The sequence below is a fragment of the Balaenoptera acutorostrata genome, chromosome 12 (genome assembly GCF_949987535.1).
Source record: "Balaenoptera acutorostrata chromosome 12, mBalAcu1.1, whole genome shotgun sequence".
In the NCBI taxonomy this organism is placed as follows: domain Eukaryota; kingdom Metazoa; phylum Chordata; class Mammalia; order Artiodactyla; family Balaenopteridae; genus Balaenoptera; species Balaenoptera acutorostrata.
Genome location: NC_080075.1, coordinates 30,826,752 through 30,851,638, shown reverse-complemented (window position 1 = coordinate 30,851,638; position 24,887 = coordinate 30,826,752). Strand labels below are relative to the sequence as shown.

Sequence of the window (24,887 nt, the reverse complement as noted above, 5' to 3'; positions counted from 1 at the left end):
CAGACAAATGAGAAGATACTGTATTTACAGAACAGGAAGAGGATCCTGTTAAAAAGAACAAAGAAAATAAACAAATAGCTCTCAGAAATTAAAATTATACTAGCTGAAGTTAGAAATTCAATAGACATGTTGAATATAAACTCAAGGAAATTTCCTGTAAAGCCAAGCAGAGGGACAAGGTGAAGGAATAGGAGAGAAAAAAAGGATAAGAAAATCTGAGTGTTAATCTAAGATGTTGAATATTTGACTAATAGGAATTCCAGAATGAGAAGAAATTATCAAAGAAACAGTATAAGAAAAGTTGCCAGAACTGAGAGATAGGAGTCTTCAGATTGAAAGGGGTTACCAGGAACCCAAAATAATGAATTTTAAAAGAGATGGCATTGTGGAATTTTAGAAATAAACTGTATAGATAAAGAGAACATCCTAAACATTCCGAAAGAAAGAAAACAGGTCACTTGCAAAGAATCAGGAGTAAAATAGCATTGGCTTTTTCAACAGCTAGACTGGAAGCCAGAAGAGCAATGTCTTCAAAATTCTGAAGGAAAATGATTATCAACCTAAAAATTGGAATTTTCTCCTCAGCCAAACTGTCAGTTAAAGCTGAGTGCAGAATTACAATTACAAATTACCCTTTTTTCAGATCTAAAAGGATTCAAAATTTTCTTCCCATTTGCCTTTTTTCAGGAAGCCACCAGAAGAGGTGTTCCACTAAAATGAAGGTGTATACCAAGAGGAAGGCCTGGAGTTGGAGGGAGGTGGGCTCCAGAAATGAAAATTACAGAGAAAAATAATGGAACTGAAAGACAGGAGTCTTCAGATTGAAAGGAGGCACTGGAAATATCAAAAGGCTGCTACAGGGTGCAGTAAGAATTTGAGATGGTACAAGGAAAACTATGTTAATGAGAAAAAATGAGGCAATTATTAAATCCAGGTAAAACATAAAGTCAAAAAGGATAGGGAACATAATCATGTACAACAAAGTTGTAATATTATTCATATAATTGTAATAATGTGAATATTGAATATCCATAAACCCCAAAACTATGATAACTATTTGGGGAGGATGATGAGGGTAGGGGAGAGAAATGTGTTTAGGGGCGTGAATAATAAGAGAGCTGAATCCTCAACTACCGTAATAGATAATACAAAAGAACTACTTGAGAAATAGCGGTATAGATAAGCATGTTAGTTTGAAATATAGGTTTCTAACTGAAGAAACACCTAACAGTATTTGCTTCTGGGGAATAGAAATGGGAATTGAGGAGGGATGGGGCAACATACTATTTTTCCTTACAAGTGTTTTAGTACTATTTGACTTTTTGAACTATGCACATAGATTACTTTGAAAAAAACTGTGAGATTAATTTTTAATAGATTTTAAAATAAAGCTTATGAACAAAAAGAAAAACTTCAGCACATCAACCATCTGTCTCTACAGTCACTAGAGCTCTAGAGCTGCCCTCTAAACTACATCTCCCTACCCTTCCCCCAAACTAATCAAAACCATCAGCATTTCAATTGGTTCTAATTCAAGTTCCTACATGATATAAAAAAATGAAATTACAGTGTTTTAGCCTCCTCCCCACCATCCTCCCCTATCTTTCCCACCCTCTGAACTCTTGGGTAGTGGTATGCTGGTAAATGTTTAATACTTGATTCTTTGAGAAAAATGTCCTGATTTATAGTATTTGCCAATTTCCATGGTGTAAGTTCTCCTATTGTGGATGATTTCAAGCCATCACTGTGATGTCACTGAATGTGGAATTGGGAAAAGATGCACACGTTAGCTCCAGCAAACTACTGCCTTAGGCCTCTCTAGCCTTATCAGCCTCCCTACCAGACCCAGGTTACAGGAGAGACTTGAATATCCCTTCGAAAAAGCCAGAAGTCCACAAGGGATGTAGCAGCAGTAGAAGTGGATTTTGAAGGGAAGAGAAGTGGTTCTGGCTGCAGGGAGTGGGTGGTGAATTTGCCACCTTCCTTTCCCTCCCCACCTCTAGCAGAGTTACCTGCTCGTTAGTAATCCCCGGACGCAGGGTCCCATGCTTGTAGTCTTCCAGCAGCTGCACAGCCTCTCTGAGACGTCTCTGCAGGCAAAGAAAAGGGACATTGAGGGGCACACATCCAGGGCTCTGGCAACCCTTTCCTTGCAGGCGTGCATCAGTACTGATCAAGCACTGACTATATTTACAGTGTACAAGGCCTGCCTTCCAGTTCATCGGACTCACGCAAAACATTAAAGAAGGCTACAGCCTAAATGTCCTTTCATAGGGAAATGGCTAAATGGCAGTGGCATGATAATACTATGGAACGTTATTCAGCAGTTTAAAAGTAAAGTAGATCTACATGGCCATATCTCCAAGATATTTTTTTAAGTGAGAAAGCAAACTGCAGAGCTGTATGATGCCGTTCGTTGTACCAAACAAACAAAACACACACACATAGAAAACAATATTTCCTATGAGAATATTTATGTGAGAAAATGCATCAAAAATGCTCTAGGAGGAGACCCACCAAACTGGTGACAGGGGTTACCTCGGGGTAGGAGGAAAGGGCTCAGACTTGGCAAGCGGTGTCGGGAGGAACTTTAATCTTAATTGTAATATTGAATGTTTTTATAAAGAGAACATATTTATGTAATACTTATATAATTTCTTCCCAACATTTAAAAAACACTAGCAGAGATTTACATACTAAAATACATATGGCCACAGTAACTGATGGGGAAAGAAAAAAAATAAAAGGATAGAATTGTTATGATTTTTAAAATCTTAAAAGCTAAAGAGACAGCAACAGTGAGAGAAGGCAGCCTTTATCCACCGAAAGACTTGTATAAGAATATTCATAGTGGCACTCTTCAAATAGCCCCAAACTGGAAACAATTCAAATGTCAGTAATAGATTAGATAAGTAAACTGTGGTATATGCACACAATGAAATATTATACCGCATTTAAAAAAGCGAACTACAAATATATGTTACAATGTGGATGAATCTTCCCCGGATTGGCACCCCCATATCTCTCATCCCCCATGTTCTTCTAGAACTTTCCCACATGCCCCATCCAGAGGTACAGTCTATGTCCCCTCCCCTTGATCCTGAGCAGGCCTTTGTGACTGCCTCAACAATAGGGTATAGCCAAGGTGAGGCTGTGTGACCTCTGAGGCTAGGTCATAGAAATGCCTTGCACTTCCACCTTGTTCTCTTGGGATGCTCACTCTCTCTCGGAACTCAGCCATCATAGTGTTAAGGACGCCCGAGCAGGCTACTGAGAGACCCATGTGGATAAGAACTGAGGGCCTGGGGCTCCAGTTAAGCCGCCAGCTAATGGTCAGCACCAACTTGCCTGCCATGAAAGTGAGCCATCTTGAAATGGATCTTCCCCAGTCAAGCTGCCCTAGCCGAAGCTGCATGGAGCAGAGAAAAACCATCCCCTGTAAGCCCTGCCCAAACTGAAGATCAGTGAGCAAAAGAATTGCTTTTTGTTGTTTCAAGCCACTAAATTTTGGGGTGATTTGTTACATAATAATAGAAGGCTGATACACATAATGATAAGCAAAAGAAGGCAAACACAGAAAAGTATATATAAAATTCATGGGACTTCCCTGGTGGTCCAGTGGGTAAGACTCCATGCTCCCAGTGCAGGGGGCCAGGGTTCGATCCCTGGTTGGTGAACTAGATCCCACACGCATGCCACAACGCAACTAAAGATCCTGCATGCCGCAACTAAACATGCCACTATGAAGATCCCACGTGCCGCAACTAAGACCCAGAGCAGCCTAAATAAATAAATAAAGTATATATAAAATTCAAAAACAGGCAAAATGCACCTATGGTGGTAGAGGTCATTATAGTGTTACCTTGGGGCAGGGCGGGGTGGGGGGGTGGTACTGACTTGGAAAGGGCATGAGGGAACCCTCTGGAATAATGGAAATGTTCAGTGTCTTGATCTGACTGGTGGTGACATGGTATAAACATATGTCAAAATCCATTAGGCCATACACTTAAGATTTGTGCATTTTCCTGTATGTATGTTATACCTCAAAACATCAACAATAAAAAAAAATCAACAATAAATAGTGACAACAGTGAGAGAAGGCAGCCTATGTCAAGGTCACGTGAGGAACCCAGGCATCAGGGATGCTCATCGTGGGGGAAGAAACCCAGGGAAGCCACCGTGTTCCCCTTTGACCAAGGGACAAACCTGGCTAAGGACGGGAGTGCAGAGAGACCTCAACAGAAGCCCCTGGTCTAAAGGCAGCATGCAGCCCCAGGGAGAGCACCCCGTGGGGCATTTGCTGAGCAGGCTGACAGTGGTCACATAGGATGGGGCATGTACAGCCACCTGCTGTACTGAAATAGCAGGACTAACTGCCAGCCCAGACAAGCCAGCCGGGCTGTCAGGGGGCCAGGAAAATTTCTTACTTGGGTGTAGCCTGACTGCTGGAAAGCACTGCCTCTCCCCTTTCAAATATACGCATACCAATCCCTGAATTGCAGAGTCCTTTCCCAGAATTGTTCGTTTCCAAAGTACAGATAGCTTTGTGGTTTTTGTTTTTGTTTTGCCAGTTATACTAGTAATCCATGCTGTTTAGAGAAAACGGCAGAAAAATTGAAAGCACACAAAAAAATTTTAATCACCTGTAAACATACCACTTGCAAAAGTGATGATTTTCCTTCTAGACTTAATACATTTGTTTTTCCTGTTGATTGTTGGTTTTAACTTGCTTAAGGTCATACAGAAAGTGAGCGGTTTAGTATTCGAGCCCAGAGTTTAGTCAGACCTTTGCTGTCCCTGCAACCCCCCAAAACTTCCTAGTGATGCGGCCAGCTCCCCACCCCAAGCCTGCTTCCTCCCAGCCTCAGCCTCTGCCCCGACAATGAATGCTCTACTTTCCACCCTGAATGGTGAATGGCCCCGCTTTCTCATTATTTTCCCACTCCAGGGATTCTCCTGAGTTCCTCTAAGAACCTGGCCAGATTCCATCTCATTTGACACGGTCATCAAAGGGAGGCCTCTTGTCTCAGGAGTAAGTTCCAAAGAGCCCTGATCTTGGCATGCATTGAGAAAGAACCAGATCCAAAGTTTCTCAAGACAAGTCTGCGAATGCAGGACTGGGGAAAGCTAGAATGTGCTTTTCTGCCTCTGGGCCTTGCTAAGCCTCAGCTTGGCACCCCAGGTCAGAGGCTGAGGGGTTGGGGCTCCTAGCGCCTCTGTGGGACAGGCAAGGCCCCAGGCCACTTGTCTTGAGAGGTCCCTGAGGGCTGGCTGTCCTGGGAGCTGGACTCTTCACAGCAGAGAAGGGGATGGTTTTCAGGGAGACTTGAGGGATAGGTTTGCTTTAAACCCTCCTCTCACCCCAGTGCATTGTGATGCTTGAGAGGGATGGGGAAAGCTGGAGGTCAATGGCAGGGTGATCTTTGTAGGAGGTCGTTTCAACCAGGAACAAACAGGCAGCTAGGCCCTCAATGCAAAGATGGTGAGGGGCCCAGCTGGCTTGGAGACAAGGCTGCAGGCCCTTCTCTGGAGCCCTGGGCTGGGGGAGGGACGGCCCAATGTTGCTTCCCAGACTCCATCACCAGACTGCCAGAAAGTGTCACAGCACGTGTATTTGATGGGGCATGGTCTCCGGAAACTCCCTCAGGAAACAGGCACCTGGGAGGTCTGTTTCAGGGCAGAGAATTTAAACAGAGGTCCCACCCCAAGGCCCTGAGGGGAAGAAGGAAGCAAAAGGGCAGGCATGGAGTGTTAGGGTGGTGGCAGAGAGGCAGGACACCCTGCCGGACAGGAATGGGGATGGTGGGACACAGGAAGGAAAGGCACAAAAAAGAAAGATGAGGAAAGTCATCAGAAGCAAAGCTAATCTTTTTTTGAGGGAAGGGGGTACCCTGTAGCCCCTAAATGCAGACTGAGTATAATCCATGCTTGTCTAGGGAGGATGTCAAAATGATTTAAATATTTATTATAATATTTAATATGTTAAAATATATGATGGGAGTGACAGCACCTGGTCAGGATGTGAGGAACACCCAGAAACATTTCACCCCCACTTCTGATAAAGGACCCACTCCCCAGGTGGTACCTACAGGTTCCCACCTCCTGATCTTGCCCACACTGTTCCCCCCACCACCCTTGGGGAGGAGGACATCCTTCCTCCCCAACAGTCTATCCCCATCCCCATCCATCCTTCAAGGCTCAGGGCCATCTTCTCCAGGAATCTTCCAGAAATGTTCTCTCCATCCTCTGAACAGCCAGAGAGCATTTGGTGTGCACCTCTCTGAGGTCCCTGACCACTTACCAGCGTGTGCCCATGTTATCTGTCAGAGACTGCAAGGTGCAGGGAGCAGGGGACTTGTTTTAGGTATCTTTGCAGAACTGCAGGACACACCTACCCCAGCCCATCACCAACACAGGGCCACACACAATGAGCATTTAACAAAAATGAATGACTGAGACTGCTGGGGGGGAGAAGTGAAGGGTATGGTCAGGGTTAGGGATCCAGCTTCCAAAGCAGCAGGCCAGAGTCCCTCGATGATGATGCTGGTTTTACAGAATCCTGGGATTCCAAGAGGCCATGCATGCCCAGTTCACACAGGATGTGGATGAGAATACCCCTGTGTGTGAATATTACAGAACCATGTAGGCATTCCTTTCTCTGAAAGGAATTTGGTGCATTTGGGGCGTGAGCGGGAAGCGCATTTTGGCACCCAGGGTCACAGAGCGGGTGGGTGGCACCTAGGAACACGAAGTCCCCTCAATCCCAGCTCTGGGCCATTTCTATGAGACATGAACACAGAAGAGCCTCCTGTCCTCATGACTGTCGGTAACTGAGAGAGGGGTGGTCTCCCAGAGCAACCACAGCAATGCCTGCATCCTGAAAAGCTGATGCCTACTGGGGCCGGGCACCCCATGTAAGAAAGGGAAGGAGAAATTGCACACAGAGAAATTGCAGAGCATGTTTAGCGAAAGCGGTACAATTGAAACATGGGCATTTCAGACAGTCAAAAGTTTGGGAGTCTCAAAGCTTGCAGAACTTTAAAAAAAAAAAAAAAGGGAGGGAGGGAGGAAGGAAGGAAGGGGAGTGTCAATGGTCAGGGGAGAATGAACTGGCAGCGGGGGCGGGGGGCGGGGCCTGCAGATTACTTCACGTCCTGCCCTGATCGCTGAGTATTTGATTGCTCTCACGTGGGCCAGTCTTGCATCTGCCAAGGGCAGCGCCGCGCATGCTTACCTTGTCTGTAACCACAGCTTAAACCATTTCTTTGTGGCTCCCAAGCAGTGGGATTTGGGGGCCAAAGCTAATGATTTCTGTGCAGGCAGAGTCTCAAGCCCTTCTCTCATCTTCCCTCCCAGCGGTCTGGGGACCCACGGGGTTATCTGTGCTGAGATTGGTTCTTGGCTCACACCAACCATGAGATACCCTCTGGGAGGCCCAAGGGAAGGGGAAACCAGGGACACATGGGGAGAGCTCTGTTTCCCTGTGGCCGACCTCTGGTCACGTTCAGGACACCGATGTGAAGTAAACCCCTATAATTCTGGCAGCGTGACAGGTGGTACAGACCTTTAGAAAATAAATCTGTCCAGCTACCCCAAGAACTATAAAAACAATCATGGTCCCCAGCCTGGATACCCTACTCTTGGGAATTTTTTTCTAAAAAATAAATTTAGCAGAAATGAAAAATGATTTTCTGGAGACTATTTTTTGCAGGAAAGCAAAAGGTAGGAAACAACCTACCTGTTAGACCTAAAAGTCTAACAGGGATGGTTATTTATACTATAAGACATGATTTCCCAAAATTATAAAGTCCTGGAAATAGATGATAAAAGCAAATAAAAAGTCTGGGTTCAATGTAATAAGTATGCCAAAAACGGATACAGATGGGCAAAAACCTGAAGTGTATAAGGGTACCGACATTTGGAAAATTTTAAATTAAAAATTCCATTAAAAATTTTAAAATTAGACTATCTGATGCTGTCTAGAATGCATTTAAATGGACATCCTTACTTACTGCTACTGAGAGCATAAACTGATATAATCTTGGTACAGGTTGGTAGAATTTACAGGGCAATTTGGCAATATACATCAAAAGCCTTAAAATGCCTTTCATTCAGAAATTCTACTTTCAGGAATTTATCCAAAGGAAATAAAGAGAAATATGGGGAGATTTATGTACAAAGGATATTTACTGCAATATTATTTATAATGGCAAAAGACTTGAAACCACCCAAATGGTCAACTGAGAAAATGATTAAGTTAGAGAATAGCCACATGATGGATTACTATACAGTTATTAAACACATTTTGAAACAACATTTAATGACAAGGAAAAATGCTCATGGGCTTCCCTGTTAGCGCAGTGGTTGAGAATCTGCCTGCCAATGTAGGGGACACGGGTTCGAGCCCTGGTCTGGGAAGATCCCACATGCCGCGGAGCGACTAGGCCCGTGAGCCACAATTACTGAGCCTGCGCGTCTGGAGCCTGTGCTCCGCAACAAGAGAGGCCGCGATGATGAGAGGCCCGCGCACCGCCATGAAGAGTGGCCCCCGCTTGCCGCAACTACGGAAAGCCCTCGCACAGAAACGAAGACCCACAGAGCCAAAAATAAATAAATAAATAAATAAAGGAGTTTCTTTAAAAAAACAAAAATGCTCATGATATGCTACATGGAAAAAAATATATATATCATGTATACATATATCACATGATTTTAAATATATATATTTATATATGTATACATATATATACATAATACACACACAGATCTTCCTTGACTCATGATGGGGTTCATCCCGAGAAATCCACTATAAGTGAAAATATCATCTTTTTTTTTTTTTTTTGGCCATGCCACACAGCATGCAGGATCTTAGTTCCCCGACCTGGGATCGAACCTGTGCCCCCTGCAGTGGAAGCACGGAGTCCTAACCACTGGACCACCAGGGAATTCCTGAAAATATCATATCTTAAGCTGAAAAAGCATTTAATACATCTAGCCCACCGAACATCATAGCTTAGCCTGGCCTACCTTACACACGCTCAGAACACTTACATTAGCCTACAGTTGGGCAAAATCATCTAACACAGAGGCTATTTTATAATAAAATGTTGAATATCTCATGTAATTCATTGAATACTGTACTAAAAGTGAAAAACAGAATGGTTGTGTGGGTACAGAATGGTTCTAAGTGTATCGGCGGTTTTGCCTCGTGATCACGTGGCTGACTGGGACCTGTGGCTGCCACGGCCCAACATCATGAGAGAGTATTGTACCGCATATCACTAGCCCAGGATATGATCAAAATTCACAATTCGAAGTATGATTTCCACTGAATGTGTATCGCTTGCACACCATCATAAAGTCCATCTTAAGTTGGGGACTGTCTGTACAGAGATAGAGTGAGATATAGATACATATATATCTATATCTATATATATATACACATTATACAAACCATCCTAATTTTGTACATATACAGGTACCAGAATGTTAATTGTGATTATTTCTTGCAGGTGAGATGATGAGCAGTTTTTATTTTCTTCTTTAGACTTTAATATTTAGAGATTACTACCCACATCACATCAAGAGGCCCACAACATCAGTTGTTTTCATTGTTAGTGATGCTGCCTCGTCACCTGGTTAAAGGGGTGTCCTCCAAGCTCTCCACTGTAAAGGTACCTTTTCCCCTTAGGAATTGCTAAATAATATTTGGAGGTGATACTTACCTGAAAGCATAAGAATATCCTGTTTCCCAACAACTTTGACTCTACGAAAATGGCATCCATTAATGATCCTTGTCAAAATCAGTTATTTTGTTGAGGATTCTTCTGTGAATTCTGTTGACATTCTTCTGTGAATATGAGCTTCTCTCTTTCACATTTTTAGTTTTACTATGGACTCATGGATTCTTCTTATTATTATTCAATGTATTATAATCCATTGTTTTTCTTTTTCTTAATGTTCGAATTGTCCCAAATGTGGCTAGTGGGGTGCAGCCACTTTCTGTTCCTGTGTCTCCATCAGTCTATGAACAATTTCTTACTTTCTGTAGCAGGTCTCTTTGCCTTGGGTGTGGATTTGGCCATCCCTGCAAGAAGCCCTGGGTCCTTTTTGTAAGTAATGGTATTTAGAAACCGAGATCTGAGTGCTAAGTATGTTCATTGTTACTGGAGTGTCATGGACTTTTCAGTGAACAGAGCCAGGAAATTGAGAAATATAAATGTAAGTGTGTGTGTGTGTGTGTGTGTGTGTAAATCATAAGTTCATATTGATACCTCCAATTCAAATACAACATCACATAGTTTTTGTCTTTTCCCTTACTCCATATTTGTATCTCCCTACTCCCACGGTGAGAACCCTGGTTCCCAACATCAGTATAACGATTTATTCTGTCCTACAATACACCCAAAATAGTTTCAGATTACTACACCAATACCAATAATGAGTTGGTGTTATTAACACTGTTTCAGTTGGGTTTCTATGTCCTTCAGAATGATAATCTGCCAACCATTCATTCTCTTAAATAATTATTGAGTTCAGAATAGCAAACCCCTTTCATCTTCAGTTCATAATTTAAAGTAACTTAGATGTCAGCTGGTACAGCCTTGCCCTTAGGGATCTAAATCTAATTCCATGACCTATGTGGAAGGACAAAGCTAGGGCTTCTGCCAGGTCCCGGTGGTTTCCTTCCTCAGGCCCAATCCTGCACACACGGCACCCTGACAGTAGACTCACAGCCCCTCAAGATCCCTCCAAAGAATTTACTCTTGCTGGACTTCAGGAGCCAGGCAGATTTTATGACAATATCACAGGAATGACGGTGGAGGGGACAGCAACTTTCACAAGCATGTATGACCAATCTCAAAAGGGCCCCCAGACACTAGCCTTTCAGTTCATCATGGTTACTCGCTCTCCTTCCCACTGTTTTCCCCTCTTGGTCCTTCTCTCTCCTCTCTTTGGGAGGATCAAAAAGCACAATTCTTCCCCCTCTGTCAAGCAGGCAACCTCCTCCCTTTCTGAAGCCTTGCTCAAGACATTCTTAGAACAATGACAGTCTTCTTCCTAAGAGAAATTATGGTGAATAAAATTTGCTCCACCTCATTACACATACAAGGGTTGGAATCTTTTTAAAGCTTGGTCAGTTATAAATTGCAAACAAGTAGCTGCAAAACTCTCTCAAGATGAGTCTATCCATTGACTCAGCTAATGCCCCTCAGAACCGGGTCACCAGAAGGCTCAAGCTGCCCAGGATCTTTCCACCCCAGGAAACTCTGGCTTCCAGAGCCACCTCCTCATGTTCTCCACTCTCCTCCCGTCCTCACAGATGAACAGGCCTGTCCAGATCTCCTCCCCCTGGGCAGCCACCACCCCACGCTCCCTCCCAGGACACCAGCCAAGGGCCCTGGGAGAGAAACAGTGCTTTGAAGACATAAGCCATGGTCTGTGGACTGAGCCCAGCAGAAGGGGGAACTGGCCCTCCTGGTAGCACCAATAGTTTTGGGGGGAGGGGCTCAGGTAAGAGATTCTTTCCTCTTGGTGCCTCTAATTTCTCATTGTTTCCATGCACATGGCTTTGCTAAGCAACCTGCCTGGACTAGAGCCAGGGAGGGCATGAAGGGCCCACTCATGGCCCTTCCAGATTTTTTAGGGCCTAGAAGATCTTCTGTGGGCAGAAAATTTCCAAAAGGCCAGCAAGTAGTATTGGAAACAGTTCCCAGCTGGGATGCAGGAGGGAGAGGTCTAGTTCTTTCCAGGAAGCCTATCAGAATCCTTGATGAGGGGAAGAAACATGTGAAATTTGAAAAATAGTCTAAAATTTCTGTTGCACTGGTTATTTGCTAGTCAGTAAATAGTTAAGTTTCCTTGACATTTCAATTAATAGTAAAAAAATGTATGAGATTTTTAAATCTACTGATGGGGAAATAGGAAAAAGATGGTTGAGTGATACCCAAGAATGCTGGGACCTTTCAAAATGCAAGGGTTGAAGACGAAAATGTGGTACAGGAAGAGAGCAGTAAAATGAAATGGTCTGGGAATGAGAGGAGGGGGGACTGGAGAGGGGGGGCCGTGCGCAGCACAGGCGGCGTGCTGCTCTGCGCGGCCCATCCATCCCCAAAGTCCCTGCCTGCTTCTGTCCATCAGGGGAGCCCTGAAGAACCTCCGGACCTCCCAAGGCTCCCTCCACCACCTCTCAACGTGCCTCGAAGTCCACTCTTAATAAGCACTGGCCTTCACTGCCTCCTCCATCAAGCAGCTGGCATTTATGTTGGGATTTGTGTTGCAACTCTATCTAGCTGTGCACCATTTGGGAGCTTTCAAGAAAGACACATAACCTAGGCTAGGTAAGTAGTTTCTCTAGTTCTAGTAGCTCTCTAGTTCCAGTTAGCTCTTCCAAATTTTTATGGAATCACTTTGATTACTCCTTAGGAGAATCTACACAGGACCCAGAAGTACAATAGCCTTGCCCTTAAGAGGCAGTACATCCAGAGGTAAGGTCAGCCAGTTAAATACTTGAGTCCTTCATCCTTCCTGAGATACAGGAGGAAATCACATATCAGGGTAATTCCCACGTTGCCTGTTACTGGGCTGCTCTCCCAGGAACAATGGGAATGGTTCTAGGTCCAGGTACCTAGCAGGCCGTGTGCTTCTTTTCCCTCCAAGAGTTGAAGCAAGCCAATGCTCAGCACAGAGAAGATGAGCAGAGAAGTGCTGTCTACTCAGGGGGCTGACTCAGAGGCTCAATGACTTGCCTCAGGGTATGTGGGGACCCAGAGTGGGAGCTCAGGCCTTCTTCCAGCTGAGTAATCTTGGGAGGGTTCCCTAAACTTGAGTTACCTGAACAGGAATGCAAAGGGTTCTGGAGACAAGCTTACCTGCGTTCATACCCTGGCTCCATCACTGGCCAGCACCATGTGCATGAGACTTAACTTCTGTCTGTCTGTTTCCTCATCTGTAAAATGGAACTTAGAATAGAATCTACCTCATAGGGTTGCTTTGAGTTAATCTGACGAGCTTATACATGTAAAATGCTTATGACACTGCCTTGCTCACAGAAAATTCTTAATAAATATTTGCTGCTTTACATGTGTATGCATTCCTATACACATCTGTAAATACAATACAAAGGATATAAAGACACACTTCTTGGGATGGCTCAAATAAATCTGACAGTACATTTAAATTTGATAATATCAAGGATTGGTGAGGATGTAGAGCAACTAGAACATTGTAGATGAGAATGTAAAATGTACAGCAATTTCTAAATGACAGTTTGGCAGTTTCCTATGAAGCTAAACATATACTTACCACACTTACCATATGAGCCAGCAATCCCAGTCCTAGTTATTCACACAAGAGAAATGAAAGCATACGTCCACACACAGAATGCTCAGAGCAATTTTATTGATAATAATTAGAAAATGGGAACAACCCAGGTGTTCATCAACAAGTGGATGGATAAACAAATTCTGGACCATCCTCTCAATGGAATGCTGCTCAGCAGTCAGGAGGGATGAAGTACTGATACATGCAACAACATAGATGAATCTCAAAAGCACCATGCTAAGGGAAAGAAGCCAGACACACAAGGCTACATACTGTAGGATTTCACTCATATGACATTCTAGAAACAGCAAAAGAGCAGGGACAGAAAACAGATGAATGGTTGCCAGGGGCTCAGCATGGGGTGGGGGCGATGGATTATAAACGGGCATGAGGAATATGGTAGGGTGATAGAAAGAAACGTTCTACATCTTCATCATGGTGTGGACACGACTCAATACGTTTGTCAAAACTCACAGGATGGTTCACACATAAAAGGTAAATTATACCTTATACCCAGCCTTACCTATCAGAGGAGGGAACTGTGTAGGGAGAGGGTATGAAGGATCCTTTTTTGTTCTACTTAAATGCATCTGTACTGCATGAACTTTTGTAATATAATCCATGTACTTGGTAATAATTTTATTGAAGTTTGAAATAATAATAATGACGTATATCTACCTTGAAGGGATGTGGTGAGATTCAGATGAAATGAGATAATGTGTATAAGGCAAACACACAGATGACCTATGGACCTTCCAAAGTCACAAGGTATAAAGGCCAAGGGGTCTCCATTGAGACTGGCAGCCATGACTCACCTCAGTGACAAAGAGTGTGCGAGGGTCGATGATGTCCAAGAAGTGCCTGAAGCGACCGTAGAAGGATGTCTGGAGAAGGGGTGGGAGAGGAGACTGGATTAGTTTCTGCACCCCATCCTCCAGACAATGGGGAACAACACCCACAGCTCAGTGTCCCACAGTCCCCAGGACTCCCAGTGCGGGTGAGGAACACCAGTGAGGCCTTGCTTCTCAGTGACCTGAGGGCAGCTTTGCCAGGTCTGAGGGCTTTCTAAAGTCAACTCAGAAAGACCAGTAAGACACTCAGTGACTGTCCCAATGTCTCTTCCACATGCCTCCCATTCTCCTCCCTCTCCTCCCAAGGCCCTGAGATCTACGCCAAGCCTTTCAGCAGCTCCCGGGCGCCACTGAGCATGCAGGCTGGAGGGGAGGTCTGGTGCCCAGCCCTCTCCCAGTCTCTCCTGCCCGCCACAGCCTCTCTGCTTTACTTAGGACCCTCGAGGGAGGTAGGGTCCCTCGCCAAAGTCCAGCACAGGCTCTGCCCCCAGGGAAAGCTCCCCACAGGTGGAACTCAAACACGGTAGTGCCCAGCACACAGCCCTCAGGCCTTCCTTCCCCCATAGCCCCGTTGCTGCTGTGAGGCCCAGGACAAGGGGCCGGCTCCCCCATCCTTGCCCCAGAGCAGGGGCCTTGGAAAAGGAGGGCTTTGTGCTAAACAGGCCACAGGCACTAGAGCACAATGAAAAGAAACCGAGCAACGCTGCTGCTGGGCCTTCTGCCCTCAGGACAGGGCCAGCTTGGCAAAGCCAAGCTCAAGGGGAGGAGAGAGGGCGCCGAGCTAGGGGACAAAGGGGAAAGCTGCAAACGCCGGGGGTTCATGCCTCACTACACTCAGGCTGCGTCCCAAATCCTCCCTGGAGCCCCACAGCTCTCCAAGCTCATCCTCCACTCAGTGGAGGAAGAAGCCTCCACACTCTTTTCCCTTCTCACTAGGGCACCAGACCCTGCGGCCAATTTCTGCTCCTTCCGCTTCCCAATAAAGACCAGAGTAGGAGCCGGGTCACCAACAGGTCCCCTGCACACACCAGGCCCCAGGCCACCTCCATCTCTCTGCTCACCATGGCACTCCCAGCCTTTCACAGACCCATCAAGCTTCCACACCATTCCTCACTAAAACAGTTGCTTCTCTAACCTCTTATAACTCAGATGGCCTAAACTGTTTCCCAACTTATACATGATGCTCAATCAGAGACGTTCAGCGGTGTGGTCAGGGGTATACGCTGAGGACACTCAGGGCTGCATTATTTATAAAGGCGGATTGTTAAAATGACGATCCATTTACATGATCGAACACTACACAGCCATTTAAAATCATGTTTTCAGACAATGTTTATGACATGCAAAAATGCTTATGATTTGTGAAATGCATGTAAAGTGCATGATTCCAACCTAATAGACAGGAGATAAATAGGGCTAGATGGATATTAAATGGATAGCAAAGAGACGGGATGACATCCACTAGAATAAACCAGAGTTCCTTAGAGAAGTGGCTGATTCCAGGGCTGGGGCAGGGAAGGTATACGATGAGACTGGCACATATTGTTGTGCTAGAAAGTAATGGAGTGCCACACCCCAAAATGATGGGGCATGTTCACAGGACCAACGAGAGGCAAATGGATGTTGTGTGCCTTTGAGAAGTTCCCAATAGCGCTCACATAGTATTCTGAAGGGACTGAGTTTAATCATGTGGAAACATCAGACAAACCCAAATTGAGGAGATTTCCATAAAATAACTGGCCTTGTTCACCAAATATGTCAATGTCATAAAGACAAAGAAAGACTGAAGAACTGCCCCCACATTAAAGGAAACTAAAGAGACAAGACAACTGAATGCAACGCGTGATTTTTGACTGAATCCTGGACTAGAGGGGGAAATGTGCTCAAGGACATTGCTGAGAAAACTGACAAAATTGGAATAGGATTATAGATTAATAAAAGTAGTGTACTCAAATTAAATTTCCTGAATAACTGTACTGTGGTTATTGCTATAGACTGAATATTAGTGTCCCCTCAAAATTCATATGTTAGGGCTTCCCTGGTGGCACAGTGGTTAAAAATCCGCCTGCCAAGGCAGGGGACACGGGTTCGAGCCCTGGTCCGGGAAGATCCCACATGCCTTGGAGCAACTAAGCCCGTGCGCCACAACTACTGAGCCTGCACTCTAGAGCCCATGAGCCACAACTACTGAGCTCTTGTGCCACAACTACTGAAGCCCACGTGCCTAGAGCCTGTGTTCCTCAACAAGAGAAGTCACAGCAATGACAAGCCCACGCACCACAATGAAGAGTAGCCCCCGCTCGCCACAACTAGAGAAAGCCTGTGCAGCAACGAAGACCCAATGCAGCCAAAAATAAATAAATAAATAAATAAAAATAAAGTTCCCTTTAAAAAAAAAAAAACTCATATGTTAAATCCTAAGTCCCTAGGTGATGGTATTTGGAGGTGAGGCCTTTGGGAGCCCTCATGAATGGCATTAATGCCGTTATATTGACTCCAGAGAAATCCCTTGCCCCTTCCACCATGTAAGAGCACAGTGAGCTGTCTATGACCAGGAATCAGGCCCTCACCAGACACTGAATCTGCCAGTGCCTTGGTCTTGGACTTCCCAGACTTCAGAACTGGGAGAAATTAATTTCTGTTGTTTATAAGGCACCCAGTCTATGGTATTTTTATTATAACAGCCCAAACAGACTAAGAGATGTAAAAGAATATCCTTGTTCTTAAGGATACACTGAAGTATTAAGGGATAAATTAATATAATCTATTCTCAAATGGTTGAGAAAAAATAACATGTATAGGAACTTCCCTGGTGGTCCAGTGGATAAGACTATGCACTCCCAACACAGGGGGCCCAGGTTCGATCCCTGGTCGGGGAACTAGTTCCCACATGCATGCCACAACTAAGAAGTCCACATGCTACAACTAAAGATCCCACGTGCTGCAAATAAGACCCAGCGCAGCCAAAATAAATAAATAAATAAATATTAAAGTAAATAAATAACGTGTAAATATACAGGGTGGTAATAAAATCTGGAAATGTAGGCACTATTATTCTGTTTACAGATTGAAGATGTTCTTGGTAACATGTATATTTGCTATGTTTCTGGACTTTATGGTCATCTGTAGACAAAGAATAATAAAGGAAATGTGACAAAATGTTGAAAACTAGTGGATCTAAGCAAAGGGTATATGGAATTTCTCTGTATTCTTCTTGCAACTTTTCTGTAAGACTGAAACTGTTTCAAAATTAGGATTTCAAAATCATATTATTTAAAAAGCTAGATGAAAATATATTAAAATGTTAACAGAGATTGCCTCTCGGTAATAGGATTTTTATTTCCATAACTTTTATATTGCTTTCAAAATGAAAAAAAAAATCAGTATTATGTATAATATAAATAAGTAATATTCTATTTTTTAAATATATATTTAAATTAAAATACAAACTGGTCTATTACTCGATTATAAGCTCCTGAAGGATGTGGGCTATTGGATATTCTTTCTGTATTATCTTCCTTGGCTCCTGGTCTTGTGTTACACACCTAGAAGAGGCTCCACAAACACACTGACCACAGGAATGAATGAGTGGGCCGGTGAACAGCCAATGGCCTGGAGGCTTCCTGGAGTGATGGAGGCCCAGCTGGGCTTTGAAGGGAGGGTAGGATTTGAAGGGGACAAGAGTATGGCAGTTAGCAGCCCAGGGAGGGAAGAAGATCAGCAGGGGCAGAGGTGAGGGCCTGAAAGAGAACGGTCTGAGGGAAGCAGCTTCTTGAAGATGATCCAGTGCAAACATCCAGCCTCTGACTTGCCCTGTGGTCTGTCACTGCCTTCATCCTGTCCCGGCCCTGCTAGCCCTCTTGTATTAGTCTCCACCACTGCCACTGGGAGAGAGTCCTAAGTAAAACATTTTGCTCCATTGATACCTACAAACCCATACTGGACTAGCTGAGGGAACACCACAACGAACAAGCCCGCAAGGAGCTGAGACCATCAGGAGAGACAAACAAGTAAACAGATAACTATAAAACGCTGTGATCCCTGCCTAAATGAGGCATCAGAATGGGCACAGGGGACACAGTTTATTTCTCCCTAGTGAGTCAGGAAGCTTCCCAGAGGAGCTGGCATGAGTGGATGGATGAGTTTACCTAGCAGAGAAGGGTATCAGCAAGAGCTCAAAGGCATGAAGGCTCGGGTCAGAAACTGCACCAGGCTCCTGTGTTTTTTTCAGTCATTCACCAAATAGCTATTGAAGACCTACCATGTGCCTAAGACTGTGCTAGGTCCTGGGAGTAGAGCAAGGTTAACTGACTGGGGGAATGAGGAATAACACAGTCATGGTAATACCTAGATCTCTAGTCAGACACTAATGCTTGTTAACCAGGATAAGGAAAGCAAGAAGCATACTGAGTTAGTGGAGAGGAAGATAACAGTTTTGGATTGGTCATGTACACTTGTGATACTTAAAGGGCCTTCCAGATGTAACCTCTCAACAAACACTTAAACATATAGGCCTGAGATTCAAGAAAGGGGTTCTGAGTTGGAAATGCGAGGCATACATGTCCTAACCCAATCAGACTAACCTCCCCCACCACCCCGGGACAAAGTCAGGCTTACTGACTCACTGCAATGAGGGAGGCCACAAAGTAGAGGAAATATAAGGCATTTTGTCAAACAAAGGGAAGAAACTGAGTTAGTGCAGAATTCTGGGGAAAGGTAAGTAAAATTTAAATGAAGCAGTACATTAACAGGCTGGAAGCAAAGCAGGGCTATGGGGAAGGGGGTCCACATAGGTCTGGACTGAGAAGTAGACGTAGGGTTTTTTTTGTTTTTGAAAACTATGAAGTTAAAGCTCCTATTTGAAGCTCTGCACTTGCGTTGATTCTCTGAGTCAAAGTGCCATAGGCCCACCAATCAAAAGGGGGATGTGTCATTCCTACTGTCACCTGGTTCTACAAGGATTGAGCCATTAGCCACTGCAGTCCCTAACCTTCAAGACACCCTGAAGGGAGTTCAGGGCAGAGATCAGGAAGGAGGCTCTCTGTGCTCTGGGAAAATTGGCAGAACAGGCCTTCAGAGAGTTAAATATTTTCAGGAGAAATCTTTTATGAACATGGATTCTTGCATCTTCCCATACTTAGAAAAGCACTAAAACCATTAACTAAGATATCTGTTCCTCATGCGCGGCAGCAACCTTCTCCCAAGATGTGTGCTTGATTACAAGTACCCTTTGCCAAAATCATATACATGCTGACCTCCTCCCTTACCTCTTCAGAGCAGTTTCTCAGAGCTCTGTGAGAGGGTGTCTTCCAGACTATAGTCCTCAGTAAGACACTAAATAAACTCAGTTCACAGTTCTTACATTATGTGTTTTTGTGGGGTTTTTTTGTTTGTTTTTTTTTTTAAGTCGACACTACTGATACATTTTAAACAGCAAAGTTTCTGGCAGTCTATGACCGTGGAGAATGTGATTTCTCAGTGAGTACGAACGAGTAGCTACCCAAAGAAGGAGGTGGCTGGGATACCTCAGGGCTGAGCAGGCCCTGGTCAGAAGCACTCTTCTTTACAGCTGCCTTTATGTGTCTGTCCTCCCAGCCTGATGCACGACACAGCAGGGAAGGTTTCTACCTTCTCGGCCTGGTTAGTTTTTATTATTTTCTCAATAGTTTAATATGTATGACCTTTTTTTGCCCTCCAAAATTCAGACCCCACTTTTACCCCATCAGATAATCAGTGGATGTTTTTCCTTCCCTTTTGCTTCACTGGAAGAATGAGTCAGCCAGGTAATTCCTTCCGTTTCCCTTCACAAGAAAGGTGAGCCAGCTAATTCTCAACAGGGGCTCGAGGCCTGCTGCCTTCCTAACTCCGGGGCCTGGCCCAGGACAGCAGAGCCAGAGAGCTGCCTCGGGAGCAGCAACTGAGGGCAAAGGCCTGAGAAGAAACCGACAGCCCGCCTGCACCCAGACCCCTAAATCACTGAACCTGCAGCCCAAAGGCGGAAAGGCTGGACCAGCTCAGTAGTCCTCAACCAGGCTACACACTGAATCACCTGGGTTTTCTAAAATCCAGGCGGTACACCCAGGGATTCGAATGCTATTGGCCTGGCGTGGGCTCCAGGCATCGGTGTCTGTTTAGAAACCTGCCCAGGTGATTATTGTGCAGCAGGGGTTGAGAGCCACTGGACGGGAAGGTGTTGACCGTGTCCACAGCACAAACAAGCCCCAGGACCAGCCCTGGGAAACAGTCGCTCTCTAGCCTACAGAACGTAAATGTATAACTACCTGCAAGGCATTTTCACTTTAGAACTTATTTCAGGCAAACTATATGAGAAACTTCCTCATTGCCTCCTGACTCTCGGCCCACACAAACCTCTCCATCTTGAAGTGAAGAGTGCATTTTCCGGCCCACAAGCTCCCTGGACCCCAGAGAGAGCATTATGCAGCCCACCTGCTCTGCTGTCGTAGGCTTTGGTGGATTTTGGACCCAGGACACACACAGCACACCCATACCCCCAGTCGTCATAGCAGATAAGTGAGATTTCTGAAGAAACAAGGAAGTTTAAAAAAAAATAAAGCAAACTTATTTCTGGATAGACTGAATCACAAATGGGAAGAATTATGTGTGTTTGTTTCCTGTCCTGGGGCCCCAAATTGCCAAAAACAGTGTCAGGCCTGAAGGAAGAAAAGAGTGGGTTCAGGAGAGGAAATGAGCAGAAAAGGAGGAGGAAAGGGAGCAATCAGTTCACAGAGCTCCCCCAGGCACTCGTGCCATCTTCCCTTCACCTGGCAATATGGGGCAGTGGTTAAAAGTATGGACTTGGGGGCTTCCCTGGTGGCTCAGTGGTTGAGAGTCTGCCTGCCAATGCAGGGGACACGGTTTCGAGCCCTGGTCTGGGAAGATCCCACATGCCGCGGAGCGACTGGGCCCGTGAGCCACAATTACTGAGCCTGCGCGTCTGGAGCCTGTGCTCTGCAACAAGAGAGGCCGTGATGGTGAGAGGCCCGCGCACCGCGATGAAGAGTGGTCCCCACTTGCCGCAACTAGAGAAAGCCCTCGCACAGAAACTAAGACTCAACACAGTCATAAATAAATAAATAAATAAATAAAAGAACGTGAATTTCTTTAAAAAAAAAAAAAAAAGAAGCTCATACTTTAAAAAAAAAAAAAAAGTATGGACTTGAAGTTTACAGGAACAACAGGGGACAGAGGAACATCTTAACTTATACCACAGAGATACCTTCAGTCACATTCAGAATAGGGAAATTGTACAGGACAAACAACCCAGCTTCTCCAACAAATAGAAAGAAAGAAAGAGGGAAGAACCAATAGATTAGAAGAGATGAAAGGGACCTATCAGTCAAATATGATGCGTGGGCCTTGTGGGATCCTGATTGAAACAAACCAATTATTTTTAAAATGATGTGACAATCAGGGAAATGTGAATAGTGCAATGGACTGAATGCTTGTCCCCACCCCACCCCCAAAGTCATATGTTGAAATCCTAACCTCCAAGGTGACTGTTTTAGGAAGTGGGGTCTTTGGGAAGTGATGAGGTTGCCCTAATGATTAGGATTAGTGCCCTTGTAAAAGAGACCCCAGAAAGATCCCTCCTCCCTTCTGCCATGGGAGGTTACAGCTAGAAGATGTTATCTATGAACAAGAAAGCTGACTCTCATCAGACAGTGAATCTGCCAGTGCCTTGATCTTGGACTTCCAGCTTCGAGAACTGTGAAAAATAAATTTCTGTTGTATATATGCTACCCAATCTATGGTATTTTGTTATAGCACCCCAAACAGACTAAGACAAATAATGACTGGTTTGATGATATTAAGAAATAATTATTTTAGGTGTGTTACTGGTATGATGGTTATGTTAAAACTAATCAGGGCTTCCCTGGTGGTGCAGTGGTTGAGAGTCTGCCTGCCAATGCAGGGGACACGGTTTTGAGCCCTGGTCTGGGAAGATCCCACATGCCGCGGAGCAACTAGGCCCGTGAGCCACAACTACTGAGCCTGCGCGTCTGGAGCCTGTGCCCCGCAACAAGAGAGGCCGCGATAGTGAGAGGCCCGCGCACCGCGATGAAGAGTGGCCCCCGCTTGCCGCAACTAGAGAAAGCCCTAGCACAGAAACAAAGACCCAACACAGCCAAAAATAAATAAATAAAGTAAAAACTCATGGTCTTCTCAGAAGAACCCTGTACTTGTAAAAAAAAAAAAAAAAAACTAATCAAAAAACCCTCTGATACCATGTGAAAAAGAAGGCACTTCACCTCTGTGACATTCTCCCCCTAAAACCCATAACCATCTAACCATGAGAAAGACACTAGACAAACCCAAATTGAGGGACCTTCTATAAAATATCTGACCAGTACTTCTCAAAACTGTCAAGGTCATCAAACACAAGGTAAGTTTGAGAAACTGTCATAGACCCGAGGGGAGACTGAGGAAACATGACGACCAAATGGAATGTGGGATCCTGGAACAGAAAGATAACATTAGTGTAAAAAATAGTGAAATCCAACAAAGTCTGGAGTGTAGTTAATAGTAATGTTCCAATGTTGGTTTCTTAGTTCTAACAAATGTACCGTGGTAATCTGAGATGATGACACTAGGGGAAACTTGGGTGAGGGTTATACAGGAATTCTGCTACTTGACTTCTGTACACACAAAATTATTTCAAAAATTTTACAGTTTATTTAGAAAAGCTAACCAAAAAAGTCTTTACTTTTGAGAGATACCTACAGCAGGTACAATGAAATAATGGGCTTTGCTTTAAAATAATTCATTGGTTGGGATGGGGGCATATAGGTGAAATGAGGTGGGCCTCACACTGGTAACTGTTGAAACTGAGTGACGGGTGCACAGGAGTTCATTGACAATCGCCTCCACTTTTGCATGCTTGAAAGCCTCCATAATAAAAAAGTTGACAATAAACAGACAAACGTAGACTCTGGAGCCAGACTGCCTAGGAAGTAACTGAATCTGTTTGTGTGCCGGTCTTCTCACCTATAATACATGGGATAACTGTACCTGTCTCACTCGGTCATCATGAAAATTAAATAGGTCAATGCACAAAAAGGTTAGAACGATGCTTGGCTAGCATTATCATCTTATGGCGAGAAAGACGGTAACAGACCAAAGCCCATCGAGGCAAGCTATCTTTCTCCACCCTCTGACACTGCTCAGTGCCCCTCCTCCTACTACCCCCTGCACAGGGAGATCCTTGAGGAATGAAAGGAAGAAGGGTTCTGGGGGGACCCCAGGGAGTAAGGAAAGACCCTGCCCAGTCTTGCAGAAAGCGGTGATACTGGTTGGGGGTTGAGGGTGGTGTCCCTGGACTGGGCTCTGGGACTGAGCCCTGGATTACGAACCACTCGGGGTTCAAGGGGCTGAAAGTAGCCAGTGTGGTGGGAAGCAGGATTCAAGGGGATGAGTGGGGTTTCCATTGGAGGAAGAAGAGGTCAGCAGGGGTGGGCCATGCAGGCCTTTGGGGCCTTCCAAACAGAGGTCTTTATCTCAGAAGTAGGGGAAGCCACTGGAAGGTGTTTAAGAACATATGTGTTGGGCGAGAGGGTGGGGCGTCACCTGATCAGACCTGCATTGTTGGGACTCTGCCGTGCGGAAAAGGAAGGGATCGGAAGGGGGCCAGAGTGCAACTAGGGAGACCTGTTAGGAGGCTTCTGCAGTGGCTCAGGAGATAGATGATGGGGGCTCAGTCTAGGATTCCAGCAGTGGAGACAAGTGGATTTGAGAGCTATCTGAGATGAGAACCCTGGGCCTCTGGTTGTATTTAGAGGGTGAAGGAGAGGAAGGCAAGTATACAGGTGACTCCCAGTTTCTTGAGAGTCATCTGGGTGGCAGGTTGGGCTGCTTGCACAACCAGGGAGTCGTGTGGAGGAGCAGATCTGGAGGAAAGGGAAGTTCCTTAACATGAATGAATATCACATGCACTGTGCTTTATGCAGGTCACTATGTTTGGGGAGAGGTGCTTCAAAAGCAAATATAACAAATACTTGCTGCCCTCAGGAGTGGTGCCAAAAGGAGGTACCAGCAATGGCTGCCTGAACAGTAGCCCCAAATGTGCATTTATGGCTCCAGCGGTGATCACAGCAAAGGGCTCAGTCACTAAAGCCACTAGGAGGTTCTCAAATATCTGCTGTGTGACAGAATGTCCCAGGACAGGTACCGGGAAAAAATGAACCCACAAATCTTTATGCAGCACATTACTATGTGCCAAGCCCCACCTCAGGGTAGGATGGAGACAAGGGAAGGGCATAATCAGCCCCTCCTCTCAAAAGGTGTTCACAAATGTTGAGGAGACCAAGTAATCACACAGAGAAGTATTAGAGAACCACAGGGCAGACTGTTGTAAAGGCTGACCTTTGAGGATCCCACTTGGGGTGGCCAAAGAGGCAGGCAGGAGGGAGTCTGAGACCTGGTCCCACCAGGGGGTAAGGGGAAGAAGGGAGGAAGTGTTTAGGAGGAGGCGGGCCTGAGTCTTGAAGGACTAGTACAACAGAATGTGTGTGGAGGGCGGAGACGGGGGTCAGCTAATGAAGTGTCACTCAAGTCCAGGCAGAGGAACCCCTGACAGGCAGTTCCAGGTGGCACCCTGCATTGACAGGATGACACCAGTCTCGCCTCAGATACCTACATGCTGAGATGGTTTATTTTTTAAAAGAATTAAAGTCCTGTTTAAAAACAGTGGGGACA

General features: G+C 45.1%; 1 protein-coding gene across 4 annotated transcripts in view; it reads right to left on the bottom strand.

The window, feature by feature from the left end:
• The window catches only part of SFXN5 (sideroflexin 5), a 115,951-nt gene that overhangs the window by 89,667 nt on the left and 1,397 nt on the right, over nt 1-24,887 (bottom strand). For all 4 annotated transcript variants that reach the window (XM_057557819.1, XM_057557817.1, XM_057557816.1 and 1 more), the window contains exons 2-3: nt 14,139-14,207; nt 2,013-2,090 (exon numbers count right to left, since the gene is read on the bottom strand). In XM_057557819.1, coding sequence (XP_057413802.1) covers nt 2,013-2,090; nt 14,139-14,207 — 147 coding nt within the window. The remainder of the gene's footprint in view (nt 1-2,012; nt 2,091-14,138; nt 14,208-24,887) is intronic.